At 37.3% G+C, this 26,221-nt stretch overlaps 1 protein-coding gene across 3 annotated transcripts; it reads left to right on the top strand.

Annotated features, from left to right (window-relative positions):
* The first annotated feature begins 390 nt into the window (after positions 1 to 390).
* Positions 391 to 26,193, top strand: LOC126777151 (5-oxoprolinase). Of its 3 annotated transcripts, none has more exons than XM_050500074.1 (29): positions 391 to 463; positions 1,519 to 1,688; positions 2,117 to 2,308; positions 2,811 to 3,102; positions 3,826 to 4,027; positions 4,602 to 4,699; positions 5,116 to 5,223; positions 5,787 to 5,939; positions 6,493 to 6,632; positions 7,207 to 7,274; positions 7,984 to 8,117; positions 8,913 to 9,064; positions 9,241 to 9,383; positions 9,509 to 9,650; positions 10,495 to 10,627; positions 11,130 to 11,274; positions 15,280 to 15,427; positions 16,037 to 16,149; positions 16,390 to 16,565; positions 18,210 to 18,307; positions 18,524 to 18,634; positions 19,681 to 19,814; positions 20,149 to 20,260; positions 21,668 to 21,799; positions 22,340 to 22,432; positions 22,995 to 23,130; positions 23,547 to 23,654; positions 23,893 to 23,990; positions 25,082 to 26,193. In XM_050500074.1, the coding sequence occupies exons 2-29, from the start codon at positions 1,521 to 1,523 to the stop codon at positions 25,229 to 25,231; spliced, it is 3,879 nt and encodes a 1,292-aa protein (XP_050356031.1). In that variant the 5' UTR covers positions 391 to 463; positions 1,519 to 1,520; the 3' UTR covers positions 25,232 to 26,193. The 3 variants fall into 3 exon arrangements, with proteins under 3 accessions (XP_050356031.1, XP_050356030.1, XP_050356032.1); XM_050500073.1 differs by having other exon boundaries at positions 402 to 463; positions 1,506 to 1,688; XM_050500075.1 differs by lacking the exon at positions 391 to 463 and adding an exon at positions 1,012 to 1,106.
* The last annotated feature ends 28 nt before the right edge of the window (positions 26,194 to 26,221 follow it).

The following is a 26,221-nucleotide window of genomic DNA, read 5'->3' as shown; positions in this document are numbered from 1 at the left end:
AATTGACATAAAAATAATAAAAATGACGTAAATATGAATATGTTGCTGTGTACTTTTCTTAATTACCACTATGTCACTTAATATTTTTATTTATTTGATATGTATATTAATAATCATTTATGGTTAATATTTGATATATATTTATGTGTGTAGGTTATAAATATAAACTATTTAGGTTTTCACAAGTAAATTATGATTAAAAAAAATCATTTTTTTATACATCGTTGCATACATGTAATTTATATGAGCCAACACTGTCAAAATACACAACTCTAGAAAAAATAAACTTTAAATAATTGTAATAAAGACTGTTTTAGTATGATTGAAAATGTTGATGCTTTTATCAATGTGTTCTTATCAATTAATTTATTTTTTGACATTTCTGGTACTGTCGTAAATATTCCAGATACTGTAATTTGTAAGGTCTAGTACCTTCCAGCAAGAATTAAAGGAAACTTTTAAGGTATATTATATTCATAAATTAAATATCAATTTTCAATAAGTAGATACGACATACTTAACTACTTCTTATTACTGATCGTAATTAATTAAAAAATAATAATAATTGAAATTGTACAAATAAGAAGTTGGGGCAACTTCATTTAAAAAATAATAAAAAAGATCTAAGCAAGATTTAAAAAGTAAAATGATTTATCACATTTTATAAAATAATTATTGAATTAGTTGCAAATAAAATTATTTAGATATTATTACAACAATGACAATTCATTTGAAATAAATATGCGTAATGTTAAATAGTTTTTCTTAATTATCTCCTCATCTCATTGAATAAACATCCTGTTGTTATATCACAAAACAAACAGTGAATTGATAAGATGAATATTTGTATTGTATTATTACAATTTGATCATTCATTTTATCAAGCTAACAGTTACGATGCTAACATAATTTAGTTTATTTTAAAATAAGAATAGCGTATTTTTTTAATGTAAAGTAGTGTAGTAGTGTAGATAGTTACTATATTATATGGACAACAATTTTTTTGAATTATAAACATTATTATTAAGAAGAAATTTTTAAACTGATAATAAAAAATATATATCTGTATATACTAATAGTATTCTAAATACATATAACAAGGATAGGTAACAATAATAGCCATAATATTCAGTTAATATTTTATTTATTATAATTTTTTAATAAGTCCAGTTGAATTATCTTTTTTTTAGAGTATAGGTTGGCGGACGAGCATATGGGGCCACCTGATGGTAAGTGGCCATCAACGCCCATAGATATTGGCATTGTAAGAAATGTTAACCATCGCTTACATCACCAATGCGCCACCAACCATGGGAACTAAGATGTTATGTCCCTTGTGCCTGAAATTACACTGGCTCACTAATCCTTCAATCCGGAACACAACAATAACAAGTACTGCTGTTTTGCAGTAGTATATCTCAATATATTATCCAATCAATCAAATCATAGCATTCATTAAAAGTATCAAAGAATAACAGAAACATCATCTTTTAATCTACCTTCAGCATCATTTCACAGAGATGGATAAACCAAAAGGATTCCACTTTGCAATAGACAGAGGAGGCACGTTTACCGATGTGTTTGCTCGTTGCCCAAATGGCAAAGTTCGTGTCATGAAACTACTATCCGTAGACCCACAAAACTATGATGATGCACCAAGAGAAGCTATAAGGCGCATTCTTCAGGAGGTTAGTTTTTCCTTGCAAAAAATTTTGTGGAGATATATCATTGACATTTTGATTATTTCCTAATACATAAGTTAGAAACACAAAATGGTAAGGAGACATAACATAACATTTTGATTATTTCCTGGTACTTTAGTTAGCAATGTCATTAATCATTTAAAGATTTACATTAGTATCTACTTAGATAATGGGCAATTATTTCTATTATTTTGTAACAAAGTTATACAATAGGTCATAAAGATTTGAACATATGCCAAACTACCAATAATTGATCATCTGGTACCATTCAATTATCTTTATTCTATCAAGTAACATATTGTACTCAAGTTTATATTTGGGTACAAAACTTGGTTGTACATAAAATCTTTCTGTTCTTTTTACTATTAATATTTATTATGATATCTTTCAATTCTAAACTAGATTTTTTTTAGGAAACTGGAAATGCTTTGGATAAAGATGGTAAAGTTAACTCTTCACTAATAGAGTCAATTAGAATGGGCACTACTGTGGCAACAAATGCATTATTAGAGAGGAAGGGTGCTAAGATGGCACTCGTTATCAATAAAGGCTTCAAAGATCTCTTGTACATCGGAAATCAGGCTAGGCCTCATATATTTCATTTGGTCAGTATTATTAAAAGTACTTAATTAAGTTTAATTAAAATATATAATATAAATTCAGATGATCAAGTTAAAAATTATTGAATTTTTATATTGCTTAACGTACCTACTTTATTTAATTGATGATAAAGACTAATCAGCAACTTTTCAGTCTTCCTGGGTAATTCATTTTGTACCAATAGCAGCTTTACATTTAATATAAACTTGTAAAAGGACATAAAGAAAGTCCTTGTGAAAGGCTTGAATATATTTCTATTTTGATTATTCATACATATTTGTGTTGTTATATCCTGTAAATAAAGTACTTAGTACTTACCTTTATTTCTGCTGTAAAAAGAAGTTACTATATAAAGTTGTGTTTGGAAAAGTTGCTAACTGATGTTTTAAGATAATTACATAATTGTTTGTCATAGATACAGCTCAAATAAAGCCATTTTTACATAAAATCAAAAAATAAAACATCTTGATATGAAGGTACTTTATTATTATTCTTTTAATATTACAGAATATAAAACGTCCCGGTGTACTTTACACAGATGTTGTAGAAGTGGACTGTCGCGTGATACCAGCTTTAGAGGAACGTTGCAAAATTGACAAATCTAAACTAAACTGGAGAGAGGTTTATGGTACTACAGGCCAGAAAATGTTAGTTATTAAAGATGTGGACGAGGAAGCAGTACGAAAAGATTTAGCGGCCATAAGAGCGAAAGGGATAGATAGCGTTGCGGTTGTTCTAGCTCATAGTTATACGTATCGAGAACATGAATTAAAAATTGGGAAAATTGCTCAGCAACTTGGTAAGTTTGTTTTTTCAAGGTGCATTTCATTGGTTTATGTTTTGATTAAATTATTAGAACGTTACGTTGCCGGTTCAGCTAATAATTATAAATTGTGTTTTTACCCCGATACGATGGGATGAGAAGGAACTTAGCCGGTTCGAAATGAATGAACGGTCTTGCCGTTATAGTGGATATCGTTTTTTACCAAACTAGGCGTAGGCGTAGTGTAAGCTAGTAGCGACAAGTTAACCACACAGCAGCGCGATTTTTAATTCATTTCCTGCCTCGCACAACCACTCTGTGGAACCAGCTTTCGCCGGCGACTTTTCTGAATCGATATGACATAGCAACCTTCAAGAAAAGAGCGTACTCATTCCTTAAAGGCCAGCAATGCACCTGCAAGCCCTCGGGTGTTGCAGGTGTCCATGGACGGTGGTAGTCATTTCACCTGATGGGAAATAATGGGTATAAATAATAATATATATATATAAATAATAAATAAAAATGGGTATAAATTTATTTAATTCATTTAAGGAAGACAGTACAAATTGGCCATCTTATGTGGATTGGAGTATTTCTCCAAAACACGGCCTGATTATCGAGTGCCCCTAACCCCCTGAGATTGTTACCCACGCACAAAGACTTTCTATCCGCAGAAAAAACTAACCTGAGTGTTTTTTAGTTGTGATTGTTTTATACAATTAAAAACGAACGAAACTTTTTATTTGTTAACCTTTACAGGTTTTAAACAAGTATCGCTGTCACATTTGGTCACGTCCATGGTGAGGATGGCGCCTCGTGGGTACACAGCGTGCGCTGATGGATACCTTACTCCCCATATAAGGGAGTATGTGAAGGGTTTCGCTGAAGGGTTCACGGACAACCTGAAGAATACCAATGTGCTCTTCATGCAGTCAGATGGCGGTTTAACGCCTATGAATATGTAAGTATATATATTTATAACTTGGCCTAACACATCCCTATGTAGTATACCAATAATCCTTGCTAATATTATGAATGTGAAAGTTAGTTAGTTTGTTTGTTACGCTTTTACATCTTAACTACTCAACTATAAATCATGAAATTTTGCATACACATAGGCAGTGGTACAGAAAATGACATAGAGTACCAAACATATGCCTCCCCTTACACGTGGGCGTATACGCGGGCGGGAACTAGTATTATATGAATTTAAAACTCATGTTAAAGAAATTTAAATAAGTAAAGCTTGAAGTTAGTATTTATTGACGTTCAAATAGGGTACATAAATAGAATTGTATACGATTATTACATGTACTTTTCTTGATTGATGAAAAAGCGTAACTATTAAGTTTCTTGCCGGTTCTTATCGGTAGAATCTGCATTACAAACCGGTGGTAGCTTTACGTTAAAATTAATCCTGTGTAATGTGTGTTAATGTCATTCGACAGGAATAAATCTAAAAGTTCGTAAAACGATGTATAATAGATATCTGATTGATAATTTTATTCAATATACATTGTTTTAATTTTGTCTAGGTTTAATGGGTCACGTGCTGTATTATCTGGCCCTGCGGGTGGAGTGGTGGGCTATGCACTTACATCTTACCAGAAGGAGACTAATTTGCCTGTCATTGGTATGTTTTTTTGCTTTAATTTACACAACACTGTAATGACCGACACTGTGATTAGCGACCACATTACTTCATCCATTGGTGAAAATCGTATGTTTGATGTATCTGTTCGGTAGTTTTTGAGTTTTTGAGCGACTCAGGCAGACGCGGCGGGGGGTCATTGCTTAATAAATATGAAGTTATATCTTTATTTGCGTAATATTCTTAGTATTAGTAATGTTATGTGGTTTTATCATAAATAAATGTATTATTATTTAAATGTTTTGGCAAATGGCAACAATTTGTTCAAAAATGTACTTTAGTCCTTCTAGCGCTACGCCACTGGATTGGTTCTGTCTACTGTTATCACTATATATTAACGAATCGTTAATAGCAAGGGACGGCTTCAATAGCTTAATTAAACAACTTTAATTTTATAGGTTTCGACATGGGCGGGACATCTACAGACGTTTCTAGATATGCTGGTGCCCTTGAACATGTGCACGAAGCGACCACCGCGGGTGTCACCATACAAGCACCGCAGTTGGGTGAGTTATTTATTATAGCTGGTGGTAGGTTGTGCAGGCCCGTCTGGATACCAAGTACTCATTAATTATTCTACCTCCAAACAGCAATACTTATTACTCCATTTCCGTTTCAATGTCGAGCCAGCGTAATTACAGCAATAGATACCTTAATAATAATATATTTGATCCAATGGATATTTATGGTGGAAGTTGCTTATATTTCTTGGAGTAGTAGGTGTATATGAACGAAGATGGTATACAACGCATCACCAATTTTCTCCTATAAAATAAAAAAATAAATACGAATAGCTTTAGTAGCTAGCAACACATTTATAACCATAAGTATTTTTTTGATATAAATACAGGGTTGCGATTCAGGATTACTGTAGGATTTTGTTAATAAAACAAATAAAAATATTAAAAAAAAACAAATAAAAAATATTTTTTCTAAGATTTAATTTAAAATTTTAATATAATAGGATTCCGCAGATTATATAAATATTTATTAAAAAAGTATTATACTCTAATAATTAAAAAAAAGAAATGGTTTTTTTTTTACCAATTTTTTCGTATTATTTTCATAGATATTAACACAGTAGCAGCCGGAGGTGGTTCCATGCTAATGTTCCGGTCCGGGCTCTTCGTGGTTGGACCGGAATCAGCGGGGGCAGAACCGGGGCCGGCTTGTTATAGGAAAGGAGGTCCACTTACGGTTACTGACGCCAACTTGTTGTTAGGTAAGTTTGGTACTTATTTGTTCGGAGCGAATGGCGAATCTTGTATGACTGATGAAATATTTGGTTATTATTTTTAATCTATACAAATTTAATAACTGAAGTTTTTTGTTTGAACGCATCAATCTCTGGAACTACAAGTAATAACAGCCTGTTAATGTCCCACTGCTGGGCTAAGGCGTCCTCTCCATTTGGAGGAGAAGGTTTGGAGCTTATTCCACCACGCTGCTCCAATGCGGGTTGGTAGAATACACATGTGGCAGAATTTCAATGAAATTAGCCACATGCAGGTTTCCTCACGATGTTTTCCTTCACCGTCAAGCATGGGATGAATTATAAACACTAATTAAGCTCATAAATATTCAGTGGTGCTTGCACAGGTTTGAACCCACGATCATCGGTTAAGATTCACGCATTCTAACCATTAGGCCATTTCGGGTTTCAAGTCAAGCTCCTTTACGTTTTACTCGGGTGGAACCACGCGGAATAGCTTAATATAATATACTTTATATTTCAAGTTATGTTCTTAATATGCAGTGTCAGTTGTTTTCTTCAGGTCGTCTTTTACCGGAATACTTTCCAAAAATATTCGGTCCAAATGAAAATGAACCGCTGGATAAAGAAGCGACGGTTTCCGCTTTCAGGAAGTTAACGGATGAGATAAATGACTACCTCAAACAAGATGGCGGAAAAGCGGTGAGCGTTCCTGCTGTTATTACTTAGTTACTGTCTCGTTGGCTCGTAGCTAGATATAAGGCTGAAGACCTCGGGGTCTTGGATTCAAATCTCAGGTCGGGCCAATACATATTATTGGGTTCTTTTGTCGAAAAAATCTTAGTACCAGCCAGCGAAGTCTGGAAGTTGGAAGTGGGTACACTCCCGTGTCTCTGAAAGCACGTAAAGCTGTTGGTTCTTTCCGGTCGTGTCGGATTACCGTCCCATCGGATTATGAGGGTTAGGGAATAGAGAGTGCACCTGTGTTTGCGCACACACTTGTGCACTATAATATTACTTATAACTTAAGATTGGCCGCCGTGGCCAAATCTGTCAGGAGGACATTATCAACATCATCAGAACTGTATTAGTAATAAATATTAATAATCGTCCCATCGCTGGGCATATTTGAAGGAGGAAGGAGAAAGTTTGGTAATACTAACTGATAATTGAACGTAATGTTACTAAATTCAAAAGTGTTTAATTTATGTACTGTGGGTATGCCTTTTCAAATAAATAAATGTTCATTTCTTATCTAACTTTTCATCTATTTCAGCTGACAATGGAAGAGGTCGCAATGGGATTTATTAATGTTGCCAATGAAGCTATGTGCCGTCCCATTAGGTATAATATTTTCATTATCCATATATGTAGATGATAAAAACTGATGATCAGTGCTATTCTGAATAAACTCACTTAATTTTTCACGCGTGAAACCAAGTTATGGTGATATACTTTTTGTTGAGTGTATTCTTGAAATGTTATGATCATTTTCTGACATTTCACGGCCGTTTTCTGCCGAGAATTTTGGCTCTATTCTTGCAGAATACTCTCCACTGGTTTTAATATTAATAATTGCGGCCCTATTAATTGTTTGTTAAGTAATTATAATATTTAAATTAGTAAGTATCACCTGTACTGGTCTCGACTGTACCGGTCGTCGTCGCGTTTGGTCTCTACTACCACTTACCATCAGGTGGAGTCGAGTCATTTATCTTCCCAGGAAGTATAAAAAAAAACCTAATCAACGGATATTCGCCTGTGAAATAGCAATCCTTAGTATTGCAATGTTTCGGTTAAAAGGGTGAGCGAGTCCATGCCACTACTGATGCACCGGACATAACGTCTTAGCTCCCAAGGTCAGGGGCGCATCGACGGCGTGAGGTACAAGCTACTACTCCTAGGTGCACCGGACATAACGTCCTAGTTACTGGCGCATTGGCAACGCAGGAGATATTTAATATCTCCTACAGTGTCAATGCGTACGGGCGATAGCGACCCTCGCCCAGGGGGCCCAGGCGCCGGGCCGCCCGCTACAGTGGCCGTGCCGCAGGGCGCTGTCGACGGCCCGCGGGCGCGACGCGCGCGCGCACGCGCTGGCGAGCTTCGGCGGCGCGGGCGCGCAGCACGCCGCCGCGCTCGCCGCGCGCCTCGCCGTGCCCGCCGTGCTCGTGCACAAGTACGCAGGTCAGCCGCCTCCGAGTTCATGCTTCGGTCCGTCCGCTGCCGGCTCGGGCCCACTGTGTGCGGGCGCGGAACCGTCCCGGTGGGATGCGCCCCCTCGCGGAGTGGGTCCCGCCGGTATTTTAATGGATATTCGGGCATGTCATCTTCGTTCGCGTGCTCCCAATTTTGATGAGTCGAAGTGACTTGTAAATAAAAATAATAGTTGTAGCTCGTGATTAAATTTATTCAGATTTATTACCTTACCCTGTTTTGTCACCTGTAGTCGCACTGGCTGACCCTTCGCTGGCTGACTCATCTTTCATTGTGCAACATGGCTGGACTAGGTGTTATTCACCCAGGGGATAGACCGTAAAATTCACCCTAAGATTTCTCTTAATTCGTTTATCGATATTTAAACAACAATGACACCGGTCAACCTGTGTAATAGAAAAATTAATGTTAGTCTACTGTTCAAAATTATAATAATACAGTTTTGTAACTCTTCGCTAGATGTCACTACAGCATAACAACTTTAAAACCGATTCATCATCATCCGATCAACCAATTGTCATGACAATTGGTGTGCGTACAAGCGTCGTACTGACTGTACGCACGCACACATGTGCGAGTGTCTCGTGATCTAAAAAAAATACTTGTTCGTTCGTATTCTATTAATTCAAAACTTTGTAAAATTATTGTTGACACTTTTATATAAGTACACATGCTCGTTACACCAAGTAGTAGGCTTAGTGAAACGAGCATGTGCATGCTATGCATTAGATAGTTATTTAAAAAACAATATATATTTTTTTTTAGGTATCCTCTCGGCATACGGTATGGCTCTAGCCGACGTTGTTGAAGAGGCGCAGGAGCCCAGCGCCTTGGTGTACTGCCCCAACAACTTCGACCAACTAGATGTGCAGCTGGATAAGCTGACTGCTGTGTGTAAAGACAAGCTAAGGGCTCAGGTAATATGGACAACAGGTTCTCGTACATAAATACATGCGCCTGCACATAGTGTAAAATTCAAGTTTTTCAATTATGAATCAATTTTATCCGTATTATTTATTTATTCCTTTTCTTTACCAATGAGATTGTTACAATAAAAAAATATTATAACTAAATTATTTATTGTCTGTGCCAGGGTTTCACAGATTCTCAAATAGCAGTCGAACCGTACCTTCACCTGCGTTACGCGGGCACTGATTGCGCCCTTATGGTGTCTCCATCCCACGAAGGTCCTCACTGCACGAAACACGGCGACTTTTACACGGCGTTTATTGAAAGGTTTTTCAAAAATTTTTATTACTAAGTGCTAAAAGGGTAACCTTTTAACTTAACTTACATAAATACAGTGTAACAAATGGCTACCTGATGATAAATGGTTATTTATTTGAGCCTTAATTCAATAGGTATAAGAACGAGTTTGGCTTCACGCTCTCTGATCGCGACGTCCTCGTGGACGACGTTCGCGTGCGCGGCACTGGGAAGAGTGCTGTCGCTGAGGAAAAAGCGCCGCCCAGCGGCAAAGGGACTAAACCGAGCGTGGAAAAGGTACGCCCAATATTTTCAATTGATTTATTTTTTTATTTATTATATATTCGACACACTTTGGTACAGTTAATCGGTAAGATATATAATTATACATCAGATAAAAGTCTGATTCTGTGATATCCCTGAACATGTGTACACGTAATAGTTACACAAACAACAAAAAATCACTTAACTTGTATAAAACGTTATTTATTTAACAATTTATTATTCGTGACAACGAACGTAAGAAATAAAACAAATACAAAAGTCTATTTGAAGAGAGATAAGTTTAAAAAACATACTTATCCAAGAAGAGAACTCTATTGTTATTATTTATATTGACTCCATTATCGTGAATTTGACATTTCCTTTTCATTGCGCATTCACACAAAATTCTTTTCAAGCTGTAATTTCATATGTAATTCGTGTTAATAGTTCATCTCGTGCTCGAGGGTAAAAGAAAACATGTGTATATCCAAACCGCATTGTAGCATCGTTTTTTTTATAGAATAGTAAGGTGGACGAGCATATGGGCCTGATGGACCTGATGGTAAGTGGTCACTAACGCCCATAGACATTGTAAGAAATGTTAACCATCGCTTACATCACCAATGCGCCACCAACCTTGGGAACTAAGATGTTATGTCCCTTGTTCCTGTAATTACACTGGAATAAGCTCCAAGGCTTCTCTTCAAAAAGGAGAAGAGGGCTTAGTCTAGCAGTATGCAAGTTGTTACTATACTTTTAAATTTATTCTTGAAAAATTTACAGGTTAATTCTCTAAAGTCGAAATTGTAGGAATTCAAAATTGTAACCCTATCTGTAACTATGTATTATACAATATATGAAATATGTACGTTTGTAGATTGTAAAAGTCTACTTCGAAGGTGGCTATCAAGATACGGCTATTTACTTGCTGGAAAACTTGAAGCCCGAACAAGAGATAGCCGGCCCTGCGATTATAATGGACAGTTTGTCCACCATAATTGTAGAGCCTGGTGAGTAAATATTACCCTTAATTTTTTGCTACTTTGAGTGTATCTGAATTCAAGTACAGGAGCGTTTTTTTTTTTGTTTAGAAGGCTTAAATAATTTATTTCTCATAAAAAACACATTGTTTCATTCACAATTAGACAAACTTTATATTATGTAAAAAAAATAACCTCTGATACACAATTAAAACATTACAATTTAAAAAATAAAGTGAATTAAGATATAAATTTAAGTTTATAAAACAAAAAAAAAAGCAATTAAAAAGAAGAAAAAAAGAATAATTACACTTACAAAAAAAAACAGACCGAGCTCCAAAAAAATCTATAAAAATAAAAAATATATTTTTCAGTTTATTTTTTAATGTGGTAACATTATCACATTGCTGTATTCCAAAACAAATGGTTGGCCAATCACCTTAGATGTTGACACACACATATATAACGTACAATATTAACGTCGTCCATTCCTAGCTTAAACAGGAGCTTTAATCTAAAATTTGTATTACAGGTAATTGTGCTGAAATTACAAAATATGGTGATATCCGAATTACAATAGGCTCGGGTCAGACCAAAACAGTATCGTCTGATCTAGACACGGTTCAACTGAGTATATTCTCGCACAGATTCATGTCGATCGCGGAACAGATGGGCAGGTATGTTGACATTGACTTATGATATTTTATATTCTATATAAAGGTGAAATTATTTTTCATGTTAAACTTTAATTTGAGTCAATAGTTCCATATGTAACGTGTTCGTATGCTTTATTTTTTTATAATTCAAATATTGTTTAATATATACTTTATATTATACTATGTATAAAGTCTATAACAAATATTAGATTTTTATATCATGTACAATGATTTTAACCTAAACAAAAGGACATTATGTTCAAGTATTGTAAGCGTTAGGTTGTGAAAAGTAAGCATTTGTGGTGATAAAAGAGTAATACGTCAAAATATGTCCCAATTGGGACGTTTTTGTATGTTAAAAAAAAAAAAACAAATAGTTATATTGTAAATTTCAGTCAGAGTCCAGAGGGTCGATCTACCAGTTATCTGTCCGATAGCTGGTTGGAATCACTACGGGTACGCGACCCCGGACTGGTCTAGCTACTAGTGTCACATTCCTGTATCTTCCGTGATCGCAGTATCCTCACCCCTCTCCTTGATACGCTGTTTCCCAAAATTATCCCAGCGTCACGCCCTTGCTCCCATGACACTCCCTTCCTGTTTCCTTACCTTCCGGCTTATTGGACGTAGTAGAGTAACAGCGTCGCTCTCTGCTAGCCGACTTTCTATTTAGAAAGTAGCAGATTGTCGTTAAAATCGTTGTTCCCTACAAACTCTCATCAGTAGCCATAAGAAGCTGTAATAACATCACAGCGGCTACGTTCTTCTTCTTCACGTCGGCTCGTGAAATAAAACCTGATGAGGGGAGGGCTGTGACCCCACAACGGCAGAGACGTCAACACCGAGTCTCTAAAAAAGAAGGAAAACTAATATTAAACCCGGAGCGGTGCCTCCGAGATGCCGAGATAAGCCGAGATGGCCTAGTGGTAAGAACGCGTGAATCTTAACCGATGATCGTGGGTTCAAACCCGGGCAAGCACCACTGAGTTTTCATGTGCTTAATTTGTGTTTATAATTCATCTCGTGCTTAACGGTGAAGGAAAACATCGTGAGGAAACCTGCATGTGTCTAATTTCATTGAAATTCTGCCACATGCGTATTCTACCAACCCGCATTGGAGCAGCGTGGTGGAATAAGCTCCAAACCTTCTCCTCAAAAGGGAGAGGAGGCCTTAGCCCAGCAGTGGGACATTAACAGGCTGTTACTGTCTGTACTGTTACTGGTGCCTCCGTTTAGGCGTAAGCCAGTTACCTGCGGCCAAACCAGCACCACACGTATTGACTCGTCATTCCTGCGGATCCTGCTGGGGAGGAGGAGATGGTGGCATGGGTACTGGGCAAGCCCGTGTTGCCATGAAGTCGCCTGGCCCAGGCGTAGCAGCATCCACGGAGAGGACACTTCGCTCACCTGTCTTGCAGGTGGAAAACAACAAAAGAGCTCTTGGACCTACTCCAAAAAAGACGGCACCTCTCAAGGAAACCGACGGTTCTGTTATAACAGACAGCACCCGCCAGATGGCAAGATGGGCAGAATACTACAAGGGGCTCTACTCGTGCCCAGTGGATATTCAGCCAGAAGCAGTGGAGCTTGTCCCGAATCTGGCAACTTGGCACGAGCCAGACGTTGCACCCACAGTAGAGGAACTTTATCTGGCCGTCAAGAAGCTCAAATGCGGAAAGATCCCCGGAAAAAACGATATTGTCACCGAAGTCGTCAAGCTTGAGAGCCTCTTTCCCATCCTTCATAACCACCTGGCTAAGTGCTGGGAAGAAAACTACGTCCCTCAAGATATGCGAGATGCTAACATCGTCACTCTTTATAAAGGCAAAGGCGATCGTGGCGACTGCAACTGTTACCGCGGAATAATCTCTTCTTAGCATCGTCGGTAAAGCCTTTGCTAGGGCTATTTTAGGCAAACTACAAAGGCTCGCCGACCGCGTATACACTGAGGCACAATGTGGTTTTAGGTCCCAACGGTCAACTGTCGACATGATATTTTCACTCAGACAGCTACAAGAAAAGTGTAGGGAGAAACATAACCCCTTGTCATTGCATTTGTAGACCTAAACAAGACTTTTGACTCCGTGAGCAGAGAGGGGTTGTACTCGGTTCTTGTTAGAATTGGATGCCCCCCAAAACTCCTAAGGATAGTGCAATCGTTCTACGAGGATATGGAAGTCACCGTCCTGCACAATGGCAACACATCCACGCCATTCGACGTACGCCGTGGTGTTCGTCAAGGTTGTGCACTGGCCCCCACCTTGTTCGAAATATTCTTCTCGGTGCTTCTGAAGGTTGCTTTTGGAGATGAACAACAAGGCGTCCACTTACACACGCGAACCGATGGTGGGCTGTACAACATCTCAATGCTCAAGTCCAAACGCCACAGGGAGGACCTATTTGTAGATAGTCTCCTCTTCGCTGACGACGCTGCCTTCGTTGCTCATGACCAAGCTCAACTCCAGAGTCTAATGGACAAATTTGCCAGAGCGTGCGACCTCTTTTCAATGTCCATAAACTGCAAGAAGACCGTTATTTTAGCGCAAGGATGTTTAGAGCAACCAGTCATCTTGCTTAACGGCGCACCTTTACAGGTGGTTAACAAATTTTGCTACCTTGGGTCGCATTTGTCGAGCTATCTCTCGCTTGATGCAGAGATCGACTTCCGCATCGGCAAAGCAGCCTCTACGTTCGGGAGGCTCTGTACAAGGGCTTGGGATAACAGACACCTTACGGTAAAAACGAAAATGCTTGTTTACCAATCATGTGTCCACACTCTTGTATGGAGCAGTAACGCGGATAACGTACGCAAAACAAGAACGCCGACTAAACACATTTCGCTTGCGCTGTCTTCGGAACATTCTGAGCATCACATGGCAGGATCGCATGACAAACGAGTCTGTTTTAGGCGAGGCATAGCTGCCTAGCATCACGGCCATAATAAAAAAAAAACGGTTACGGTGGCTGAGACACGTGCATCGAATGGAGCAGACTCGTCTTCCAAGGCAAATACTACTGGGAGAGGTTGTGGATGCAAAAAGATCTGTTGGGCGGCCTATGCTCCGTTACAAAGATTGCGCTAAGCGTGATATGGTTGCGTTTAACATCCCTAGCAATCGATGGGAGGAACTGGCAGAGGACCGTGCCAAGTGGCGACGCCTTATTCACGAAGGTCAATCAAAGCATGACGATGCCTGGTTTAAATTACTAAAAGAAAAACGCACTAGGCGTCATGTGCGGGCTTCAAACCCCCGCCCATCTGGGGGCGCATACACTTGTCGGGAGTGCGACCGAAGGATCCTCTCTCGCATTGGTCTCTTCAGTCATGAACGCAAGTGCCTTCGCGATGCCGCTCAAATCATCTGTCAAAGATGCAGAGGCCTATATATATATATATATATATATATATAGGCCTCTGCATCTATGTAATAAATATATATATATATATATATTTATTTATTTATTGTAAATTTAATTGTGTATTATTATTACATGATTTTCCTTGTCAGAATTTATATTTAATGACGGTAGCTTTAAAATATTAAGTGCTCGTAATAGTATATTTGAATAAAGTATAATTAAGTTGTCATTTCACATGATAGAGATGTAATAAAAAATATTCGTACTACTCCATATAATGGAATAATTATAAACGAATGACAGAACCAAATGTATATTCTTTGTTTTTCTGTATTTTTACATGTATTAATTTTACTTGGTGGTAGGGTTTTATGTTAGGTATGGTAAATGGTCACCATAGACGTTGGCCCTGGAAGAAATATTATCCATAACTTACATCGCTAATGCGCCACCAGCCTTAGGAACTTAGATGTTACGTCCCGTGTATCTGTAGTTACACTGGCTCACTAACCCTTCTAATCCCACTAACCCTTTGGCGGTTGAATATTTGACGAATGGGCACCTACCCAGACGCGCTTGCACAAAGCCCTACCACCAGTAGAATAGTCTAGTATAGAAGAGTAGTTTTGTTAAAGAATTATCTTTATAATATATTTATTGTTCTAGAGTCCTCCAGAGAACGTCAATATCGGTAAACATAAAGGAAAGATTGGACTTTTCTTGTGCACTGTTCGGTCCGGATGGTGGGCTCGTCTCCAACGCGCCGCACATCCCCGTGCACTTGGGCGCAATGCAGGAGGCTGTACAATATCAAGTAAGAAATATATAAAGTGTTTTTTTTTTTTATTTTACCATTATAACACACATCAAAATTTATTTATTTAGTTTTGATAAAATCGAAAGAAATATAATGAGTAAACATAGTGCATGTTGTGTTGATATAGCCGAGATGGGCCAGTGGTAAGAACGCGTGAATCTTACCCATGATCGTGGGTTCAAACCCGGGCAACCACCACTGAATTTTCATGTGCTTAATTTGTGATTATAATTTACCCCGTGCTATACGGTGAAGAAAACATCGTGAGGAAACCTGCATGTGTCTAGTTTCACTGAAATTCTGCCACCCACATTGGAGCAGCGTGGTGGTATAAGCCCAGCAGTGGGACATTCACAGGCTGTTACTGTATTGATTAGAAAATAGAAAAGTATTCTCTTGTTAATTGTTGCTGCTTGAGAAAATATATGTTTCTTATTACACTGAAATTCCTCACGATGTTTACCTTCATCGCCGAACACGATATGAATTATCAATACACAGGATATACAATATATAAATTCTTCCTTATATACAGTATCTATTGTAATTCAAAAAAAGGAACTGATAAAAATAACTCAATTTGAGTTTAATATTTTTTTATGCTAGATGAAAGTTCGGGGTGACTCGATTAAGCCAGGGGATGTGTTGCTGGCCAACCACCCCAAGGCTGGAGGCTCTCATCTGCCAGATTTGACCGTCATTACTCCAGTATTCCATAAGTGAGTTGTTATTTTAACAAATAATCTGCTTATTATATATAATTGGAAAAAAGTCTTTGAATGGGGTTCTGTGTGAACGAATTTCGCTTACGGGAACTAATCTCTCTCTTGCTCTCAATCAGACACACAAGGGAGAGAGCAGGAAAGCTATACAAAAGAAGGTTCTCGAAGCACAGTACGATTGTGACATCTTTCTAATGACACGATGGGTTAGCGTCATGGTAGTCCGTGTACCCGCAGGTCCGGCGCGCGGCCCATCTTCTTCGTGGCGTCCCGCGGGCACCACGCCGACGTGGGCGGGCTGTCGCCGGGCTCCATGCCGCCGCACTCCACCGCGCTGGCGCACGAGGGCGCCGCCTTCCGCTCCATGCTGCTCGTGAGCGGGGGGCGCTTCCACGAGCCCGAGCTCGTCGAAGGTGACTCCGACCGCTATACGCTGATTAGCAAGCCTTCATTCCCGTCAAAGGGACGCTTGGAGCTTTTTGAACAAATTATGCTTGACGTCGCCGCTGAGCTCGATAAATATTTTTGGAAACGATGTCCTCCTGACCGATTTATTTCCTTCAGTATTATATAAAATATTCTGCACAGGTGCACTCTTACCTTACTCTTATTCCAGCGACGTCCGACGGTAAAAAATGAGACCAAAATAATTCAGGCAACCTCCAAAAACCAGTCAGCGGTCTTATAATGTTGCAACCTCAATTTTTCAATTATTATGTAATTTTCATAATATTAAATGAACCATGTTCTTTTTTAGGAAATTAATACACGTCTTTAGACCAACAAGGCGATTAAAGGTATTTGTTATCTTTGTAAACTGAACACTGAATGGTAAAATTTTTCAGTAGTTAAAATTTTGTAGACAGCAGCATATATATTCGTTCCGGATAAATTCACGTTTTAGTGAACCTTTTTTTTTTAACGCTGGAAAAACGCATTACGCGTTTCCCCCACGGAAACAGTAGGGGAAGCGCATGTATGTGCGGCATGTGGGGCTCGCCGGTGTCCAAGGCGCCGAGTGCGTCGCGAACATCGGAATACCCACTACAAAACCAGCGGTACCCGTTAAGACCGAAAGGTCTTAACGAAGAGCGCCACGGGATCGCTTGCGCATGCCACCTTAACGTTTTTTGTAAACCACTGAACCTATATGGTTGTATATATTTTGTTTAACTATATTCTATGACGTTAAATATTTTATGTATCAAATAAAACTCGGTGGTAGAACTTTGTGCAAGCTCGTATGGGTAGGTACCACCCACTCATCAGATATTCTACAGCGGTACTTGGTATTGTTGTGTACCGGTTTGAAGGGTGAGTGAGCCAGTGTTATTACAGGCACAAGGGACATAACATCTTAGTTCCCAAGGTTGGTGACGCATTGGTGGTGTAAGCGATGGCTAACATTTCTTACAATGCCAACGTTTATAAGCGTGACCACTTACCATCAGGTGGTCCATATGCACGTCCGCCTTCCTATTCTATAAAAAATATTAATTAAAACCCTTAGGAATACGGTACATTTAAATATCGAACCTCTTAAAATCCGCAGTTATAATTTTTTTTTTTTAATTAATCATATAATATTGGATTTGTTTACTTAGTTTAGATTTTTTATTTATATGTTAAAAATTATTATCATTGTTTGTTTAGTACTGTTGATTGGTTTTTTTGTTACTTTAATAGATATTGTTGCTAGCAACATTTTATATTAATTATAAATGTTGCTTATACAAGTATAAAATCACACAGTAAATTAAGGTCAAATGTATTTTTACAACTAGTGTTTAGTTATTAGTCGATATGTCTTACTTAAAATCTATAGAGTATGTCTAGAGTCTATAGAACTGTAATTTGAAACTGGTCTATTTTATGACGTAAGCATTCGCTTTTTTTATTGGAAAATTCAACTTGGAGTGAAGTGAATCGGAATGGTAACTTTGTATGAATTTTGCTCGTATGAAATCAATTAATAAAACATTCAGGTATGAATAATGCAATAAATGCTGATTGAGTGGTTGAATGAAATTTCTTTATGTTATATAAATGTTTTTCAGAACTCATGAAACCGGGCAAGGTGCCAGGCTGCTCCGGCACAAGGAACTTAGCGGATAACTTGTCGGACTTAAAAGCTCAAGTTGCTGCCAATCAAAGGGTGAGTCAAGAATTGATTATTATAAAAAATATGTCAAATATTACAATTAATATATTTTCTATAATTTCAATCAAATAAATTTGCCGTAGTCTTGAATAATCTGTGGAATTCACTATTAAAATAAAATAAATGGCTATTATTTTTATTGTTAAATTATTGTCTACTATTGGTTATCCTTAATAAAAAAAACTGTATAATTGTCTATGATTTTTTCAGGGTATTCAATTAGTATCAGAACTGATAGAGGAATACACTTTGGAAGTGGTTCAGGCGTACATGACGCATATACAGAAGAACGCGGAACTTGCTGTTCGAGATATGTTAAAGGTATGTTAAGAATTTCATTATATCGACGGATTATTTACTAAAAATAAAACGAAAAAATCTTGATATCAAAAATGTTATTTCATTATTATTAGTGTACTGGTGGTGTATCTCAGTGTATCCATTAGTTAGTTTACAGTAAAACAAGTGAATGTTCTTATTTTATTTCAGCAATTTTATTGACAGTTCTTGAAAGAAATTCTAATATAATCTGTATATTGGAGAGAATGAAACATATATATCCTCATGGAATAAACACTTTGGTTAATTTTCTATTCTTTTGTTTTTTCGGTCAGATTCACATTATCTAATACCACAGACTAAATGTAATTTAGTCACGCGTATATCCGCCAAATATTACTGGAGCAAACCGAAAAGGCTTGTCTAGCAATGTGATATATAAGATCATTAATTATTATTAATTATGAATATATGGGCATAATTGCTATTTAATTCAGTATATTATCTCAAAGTTATTTGTTGGTCGTACTTTTTGCAAGCTCGTCTGAGTAGTTACCACACACTCATCACATATTCTATCTCATCACCGCCAAGCAGCAACACTAAATATTGTTGTGTTCCGTTTGGAAGAGTGAATAATAATAATAATAATAAAATCCTTGGACATTATTTACACACGGCCATCTGATCTTAAACTAGCAGAGCTTGTACTATGGAAACCAGACATCTGATATACTACATATACTACTTTTCTTCTGTAAATACATACTTATGTAGATAATTACACCCATACTCAGGACAAACAGACATGTTCATGCACACTAATATCTGTCCTGAGTGGGAATCGAACCCACAACCTTCGGTGTGAAAGGCAAGTATCTACCAACCACGCCAACCGGCTCGCCACTTACCAAGTGTAACTAACGTCACAAGTAGCAGGCACAAGAGACATAACGTCTTAGTTCCCAACATTAGTATCCAATGATATGTAAGAAACGGTTATTATTTCTTATCTGATAACGAATAGGAAGCCTTTTTGCCAGTCCGCCTAATAAATTTATATTAAAAAAAAATCATACTGTCGACAGGAAATAGCTAAAAATGCGATCGCCAAGACCGGCTCAGCTGTCCTCAAGGCGACCGAGTACATGGACAACGGCACCCCTATCGTGCTCACCGTGACTCTGGACAAGGACCTCGGTAGTGCCGTCTGCGATTTCACGTGAGTTTTCTTTATTAATAAGTAGTTCGACTATATACAAGCATTAGCTAATCGCCCCGGCTTCGCTCGGATAGACAAGAAGAAAAATATATTTTGCACAGGATATCCGTAAAAAGCGTTCTTAGTTGAACGTTTTCGTCGTGGAAGGAGTAACTGTGATAAGTTTCAAGTCAATCAGGCGTAGCTTAGAAGATATCGAGATGAGTGGTGTTTCGCTTGTACATATATATATATACATATTCGACGAGAAAATTTATATATATATATATATATAAATTTTTATATATATATAAATTTTCTCTGATATACAAATGATATACAAATGAAATTTCAGTGGAACAGGGGTAGAAGTCTGGGGTAACTTGAACGCCCCTCGCGCGATCACACTCTCAGCGTTGATCTACTGCCTGCGGTGCATGGTGGGACATGACGTGCCATTGAATCAGGTAATTTTCGTTCGAAATTCAATTTGTCCAACACTTTATATTCATGATTCGGCCTATATAAGCCGAGATGGCCTAGTGGTGAGAACGCGTGAATCTTAACTGGTGATCGTAGGTACAAACCCGGGCAAGCACCACTGAATGTTTATGTGCTTAATTTGTGTTTATAATTCATCTCGTACTTAAGGGTGAAGGAAAACATCGTGAGGAAACCACCTGAATGTCTCTAATTTCATTGAAATTCTGCCACATGTGTATTCTACCAATCTGCATTGGAGCAGCGTGGTGGAATAAGCTCCAAACCTTCTCCTCAAAAGGGAGAGGAGGCCTTAGCCCAGCAGTGGGACATTAACGGGCTGTTACTGTTACTGTTATGTTCATTGAATAATGAGGTGGTGCCCTCTTAACCGATTTCAGTCAATCTCAAAACTGACCAGCTAACTGCGCAGGACATATTATAGTTTTCACTTGTTTACTAACTCAGGACCACTCTTTAAATCAGACACGATGGCAAAAACGAGGCAACTAACACTAAACTATATGTAGACAAAACAATATTATAAATTTAAAAAAAATGGCAATACAAAAATTCTGATTGTGATGCTGCTTGGAAATAAACATGCAGGCATTTTCTACAAGTTCGACTCAGACAAAGGGTACAATCATATTGAAAGGGGGTTCATGTATATTGTAATTGTATATTTTTACTGTCATCTATTCCGATAAGACACGGTTATATCCGACCCCATTACCAGAAATGGTTCAGGCGAATTTGTATGTAATTTTTTTAAATAATCTCTATTAATCTGTTATACTAGAAAGTAAATTAAATGTATTTATTTATAACAAGATAATATTAATATTTACTTTTGTTCGTGACACCCATAAGCCTTGTCAGCTTAGCTAGCAGCTAATATAGACAAACTTACATAAATACTAAAGACACACACACATCAAACATAAAAAAGTTAAACAAAGTAAAACAGAGCTTATTTAATATTGTAAGTATGTATGAGTTTACAGACATACTTATAATATTAAATATTATCACAAAAGTATTACGTAATTAGAATTATACCTGTATCTACTATAGCATTTTATGATCTTTGCTCATTCTATAGATACTGTTTCAGGTAAAACAGTAACAGCCTGTTAATGTCCCACTGCTGGGCTAAGGCCTCCTCTCCCTTTTGAGGAGAAGGTTTGGAGCTTATTCCACCACGCTACTCCGATGCGGGTTGGTAGAATAAACATGTGGCAGAATTTCAGTAAAATTAGACACATGCAGGTTTCCTCACGATGTTTTCCTTCACCGTCAAGCACGAGATGAATTAGAATCATATATATAAGTAAAATAATAAATGTAAATTGTATATGTTGGTAAATCATTTATTTTCAACTGTGCCCTAGGGTTGCCTGAACCCAGTACAAGTAATAGTACCCCCCGGGTCTATCCTCGACCCGTCGGAGGGCGCGGCCGTGGTCGGCGGCAACGTGTTGACGTCACAGAGGATCGTCGACGTCGTCCTGAAGGCTTTTCAGGTGAGCACTCAATTGGTGAAAATATATGTGCTCCTCATGTTTTAAGTATCCAAAAAAGTAAAGTAAAGTATCCAAGTTTTCTTAAGCTTATAGAAGAATTTCGAAGTACATTTTGATAATAATAATATCCTGGAACATTATTCACACACGGCCATCTGATCCCAAATTAAGCTTGTACAAAGCTTGTGCTATGGAAACCAGACAACTGATATACTACATATACTTTATATTGTTAATACTTTGTATTGTTGTATTCCGGTTTGAATTCCAGTGAGTAATGGTTATCATTTCTTACAACGCCAATGTCTATGGGCGGTGGTGACCACTTACTGCCAGGTGGCCCGATTTTCCGTTCGCTTAAAACATATAAAAAGACATATCATAATCTTAAAAAAAGTTATAATTGAGCCGTAAACTATCTTATATATAAAATAGACTTTGGTATATATGTGTTTGAAATTAATATACTTCGAAAAAGTTTGAACGGCATTTTTATGCTAATAGAGAAATGAAAACTCTACAACTTATATTTCTATATAGGTGTGCGCCGCGTCTCAAGGTTGTATGAACAACCTGACCCTGGGCGAGGAAAACTGGGGATACTACGAGACCGTGGCCGGGGGCAGTGGAGCGGTAACCGTTATGTTTTTAACTCTGTCATTATCATGTAATATTCGTGGTATTATCCGAATAGTCATTTGACTGCCAAATTATGTCGTCCTGACTGATTTTAGTGCACAAATGTTTACGCACACTAATGTATTCTCTATCCTCGCATTTTTATAATCCTATGGATGTGGAGATCGGAGACAATTCAGTCGCAGGACCCACGGATTTGGTTCCCAAGGAACTACGAGCTCTATTTCCTTACTCTGAGCTGTTACTGAGAAATTTTCGACTAAAAACACAACAACTTATTTATTTAACCAAACCTGGTTTGAGCCTATGGGACCTCGGTATGTCTGGCTTTATAATATAGCCAATAAACCAACAAGGTAATGGCCAATTGTCAAATAGTTTTGCTTCTTACTAACGATTACGATATGAAATACTCGAATAAGATAATCGACTGTCTTTTGTTTGGTGACTCATTTGGTCCGACCGTCCAGAGTATGTCTGCGTACGCGATGGTTGCTATCAAGTGACTTGGTCGCTAGTTTTTTTAAATACCGTGTCAAGTTAAGCCTCCGTCCAGGGTCCGGGTTGGCACGGCTGCGGCGGGGTGCACACACACATGACCAACACTCGCATCACGGACGTGGAGATCGTGGAGACGAGGTACCCGCTGCTCGTCAGCAAGTTCTCCCTGCGAGCGGGCTCGGGCGGGCGAGGTCGGTATTCGAACGAATCTACGTTACTGCTCTTATTTTTCTATTACTACTACGGAATACCATTGGTACAAAGAAGGTCTCATCAATTTAATTCCAATGTAAAAATATTTTTGATCTTAAATGGTAAAATTATGCTAAGTCGTTTGAGTTATGTTACTCAATTGATTTTAAAGAGACAATTTATCTTATTGATTCAATCTTTAACTTTTTTTGAACGCAAATAATATATATGTAACACTATATTAAAATTTATCAGACATAATATATAAAGATGACGTCAAAAGTAAACAACCATAAAAAGCTTTTAAGAGATTTCTTACCACACCCATAAATATCAAAAACACCAAACTTGTCAATCCTTCAAAACATGAATTCCTTTAAGCGTGACTGAGTTCCAACATTAATAATGCCATCAGGTCAGTGGGACGGCGGGGACGGGGTGACGCGCGAGCTGGTGTTCAGAAGAACCGTTCAGCTCTCCGTACTGACGGAGCGAAGAGCCTTCCAACCTTATGGGATGAACGGTGAGATCATTCATGGTAACGGACTTAGGGTTACAGAGATTTATGCGCATGCGCATTTAGTAACTGTATGCGCGTTTGTATCAAGTATTAAAATGTACTTTTATTATAACATTAAAAAAAAGCATTTATATATTATTATATAAAAAAAACAATACTTTTTGCTGTAAATATATTTTTTCCATCTATCATCCAATTGTAGAGAAGTATTTTATGGGTAACATTGTTTGTATGTTTTCAGGAGGTGAACCCGGTGAGCGAGGCTTAAATCTCCTACAGCGAGCTGACGGGAGACTAATCAACCTCGGGGCAAAGTCCTCCATTGAAGCACATCCGGGGGTTAGTAATTATAATTATAAATTATTTAAACACAAACAGGACAAATAAATAGGAAAAGCCTATAATCGTCGCAATGATTCCTTATATTGCTATTTAGGAATCATCGACAGGACAATTAGAAATAACGAAGTTGTTCATCTAAGTGGTCATTTGTCATGCATTTTGTTTGAAAGCCGAGATGGCCTAGTGGTTAGAACGCGTGAATCTTAACCGATGATCGTGGGTTCAAACCCGAGCAAGCACCACTGAATTTTCACGTGCTTACTTTGTGTTTATAATTCATCTCATGCTTGACGGTGAAGGAAAACATCGTGAGGAAACCTGCATGTGCCTAATTTCATTGAAATTCTGCCACATGTGTATTCTACCAACCCGCATTGGAGCAGCGAGGTGGAATAAGCTCCAAATCTTCTCCTCAAAAGGTAGAGGAGGCCTTAGCCCAGCAGCGGGACATTCACAGTCGGTTACTGTTACTTGTTCGAAAAACATTTGAAATATTTAAGTAATATTTGGTTGATCACGCGACATACTAAACATACCAAGAGCCAATAAAGGTAATATTTTCTTATCTATACTTATAGATGAGGTTTTTTCGTATTAACTAAATTTAAAAATTCTAAAGCAATATACATAAAGCTAGATGCAGCAATTTTGAAGGATTTAGTATATAATAAAACGTGCCGACGGATTTGCTAGTTATTTATAAATAGCGAACATTCCTTATGTTACACAAATTCATTAAAAATGATTTTGTATGAATACATTGCATTGAAAACTTTTTCTTGGGTAATGTATGTTAAAAGGTTCGTGTTGGCGTTCATAAGTAACGTTACGAAACTAAAAAAAATAATAGACGTAATGATTATTTTAAATACATATTTGATCATGATATCGAACTGGTTTATGCTTGTAATTTTTTTTCTAACCGTACTCCGACTTTTTTTTTGTACACCATAGCAAAAGATACGAATAGTGTACCAGTAAGATAATACTAGGTCTAACGCCATTTATAAAACACGATCGGCCGTCGATCAGACAGAGGTCGGTCATCATTCCGTTACCACAATTTAACATGTTTTATTTTATTTTAGGATAAATACATAATGAATTCTCCGGGCGGTGGCGGCTACGGGCGACCGTTGGATGCAATGAACGCAAATAAACAAACAGACAAGCAATACAGTGAATTTTTAGAGAGAGGCAGCGTGTACGATTATAAAAGTGCGCAGGAATCCGCTTAAGGTTGATTCTCAAAGTCAATATGACACACACGCACAAAGCACAACAATTAACGCACACAGATAATATAATACAAATATTAATGTAATAAAATATGCGTATAATCCAATAGGCATAAGTAACAGAGATGAAAAACTTTTGCATCGGAATCGTTATATAGAAACGTTGCCGAAATTGAAATATTATCACGACAAGCAACAAAGTTTCATTTCAAGTACAATATTAGTAGTACATATTATTTACAAGAATATTGTTATTTTGTTATCTTAGGATATCAAGTTAAAGCGCACACAAATATATAGTGCTAAATGATAATATATATTATATACAATAGTTTTTTGTATACGTATGTATATATAAACTTACTGTTTTATTATGTAAATGATGTATTTTAGGAAGGTAGACAAACAGTTGGGCTATATGAACAAGTGGTCACCACCGCTAATAGACATGGCATTGTAAGAAATATTAACCATTTCACACATCGCCAATGCGCTATCAACCTGGGGAACTAAAATATTATGGTCTTAGCACCATGCATGCCGAGTATTAAACAGCTATTTTAATATTATTACCTGCGTTTATTACGCTCTTTTATAATTTTTAAATTAAACAATGATTTAAATTGCAATTAAAGGACTCGAGTTGATAGTCGAGTAGAGTAGATATCCTTCTCTAATACAGTACAACAGCAGTTCATTATTATTTTTAATTTATTAATTAGAAAGCCAACGTTATATATTAATACATTTTTTTAATGCTCGTATAAAAATACTGTAACAAAATATAAAATAATAAAACAGTCTAATTCATAATGTAAGCAGTAGTCTTTTATAACATTACATTGTCTATGGATAGAGACCACAAACGAACAGGCCTCATTTGCTAGTCTACCTTCCTATCAATAATAAAAAACAATAATCTTTGACAATAAATATATGAATACGTAACGTGTACCAAAATATGACTGCAATTGTTGTTAAGTACAAATT

The sequence above is a fragment of the Nymphalis io genome, chromosome 22 (assembly GCF_905147045.1).
Source record: "Nymphalis io chromosome 22, ilAglIoxx1.1, whole genome shotgun sequence".
Taxonomy (NCBI): Eukaryota; Metazoa; Arthropoda; class Insecta; order Lepidoptera; family Nymphalidae; genus Nymphalis; species Nymphalis io.
The sequence above is the reverse complement of the archived record's forward strand: the minus strand, read 5'-3'. Positions and strand labels throughout refer to the sequence as shown.

What these genes read in the sequence shown, in the direction of transcription:
- LOC126777151 (XM_050500074.1), top strand. Translation starts at nt 1,521, where the DNA reads ATGGATAAACCAAAAGGATTCCACTTTGCAATAGACAGAGGAGGCACG. An exon ending in GGTTTAACGCCTATGAATAT is followed by an intron (nt 4,028 to 4,601) that starts GTAAGTATATAT and finishes AATTTTGTCTAG; the next exon opens with GTTTAATGGGTCACGTGCTG. An exon ending in ATTACTCCAGTATTCCATAA is followed by an intron (nt 16,150 to 16,389) that starts GTGAGTTGTTAT and finishes GTGTACCCGCAG; the next exon opens with GTCCGGCGCGCGGCCCATCT.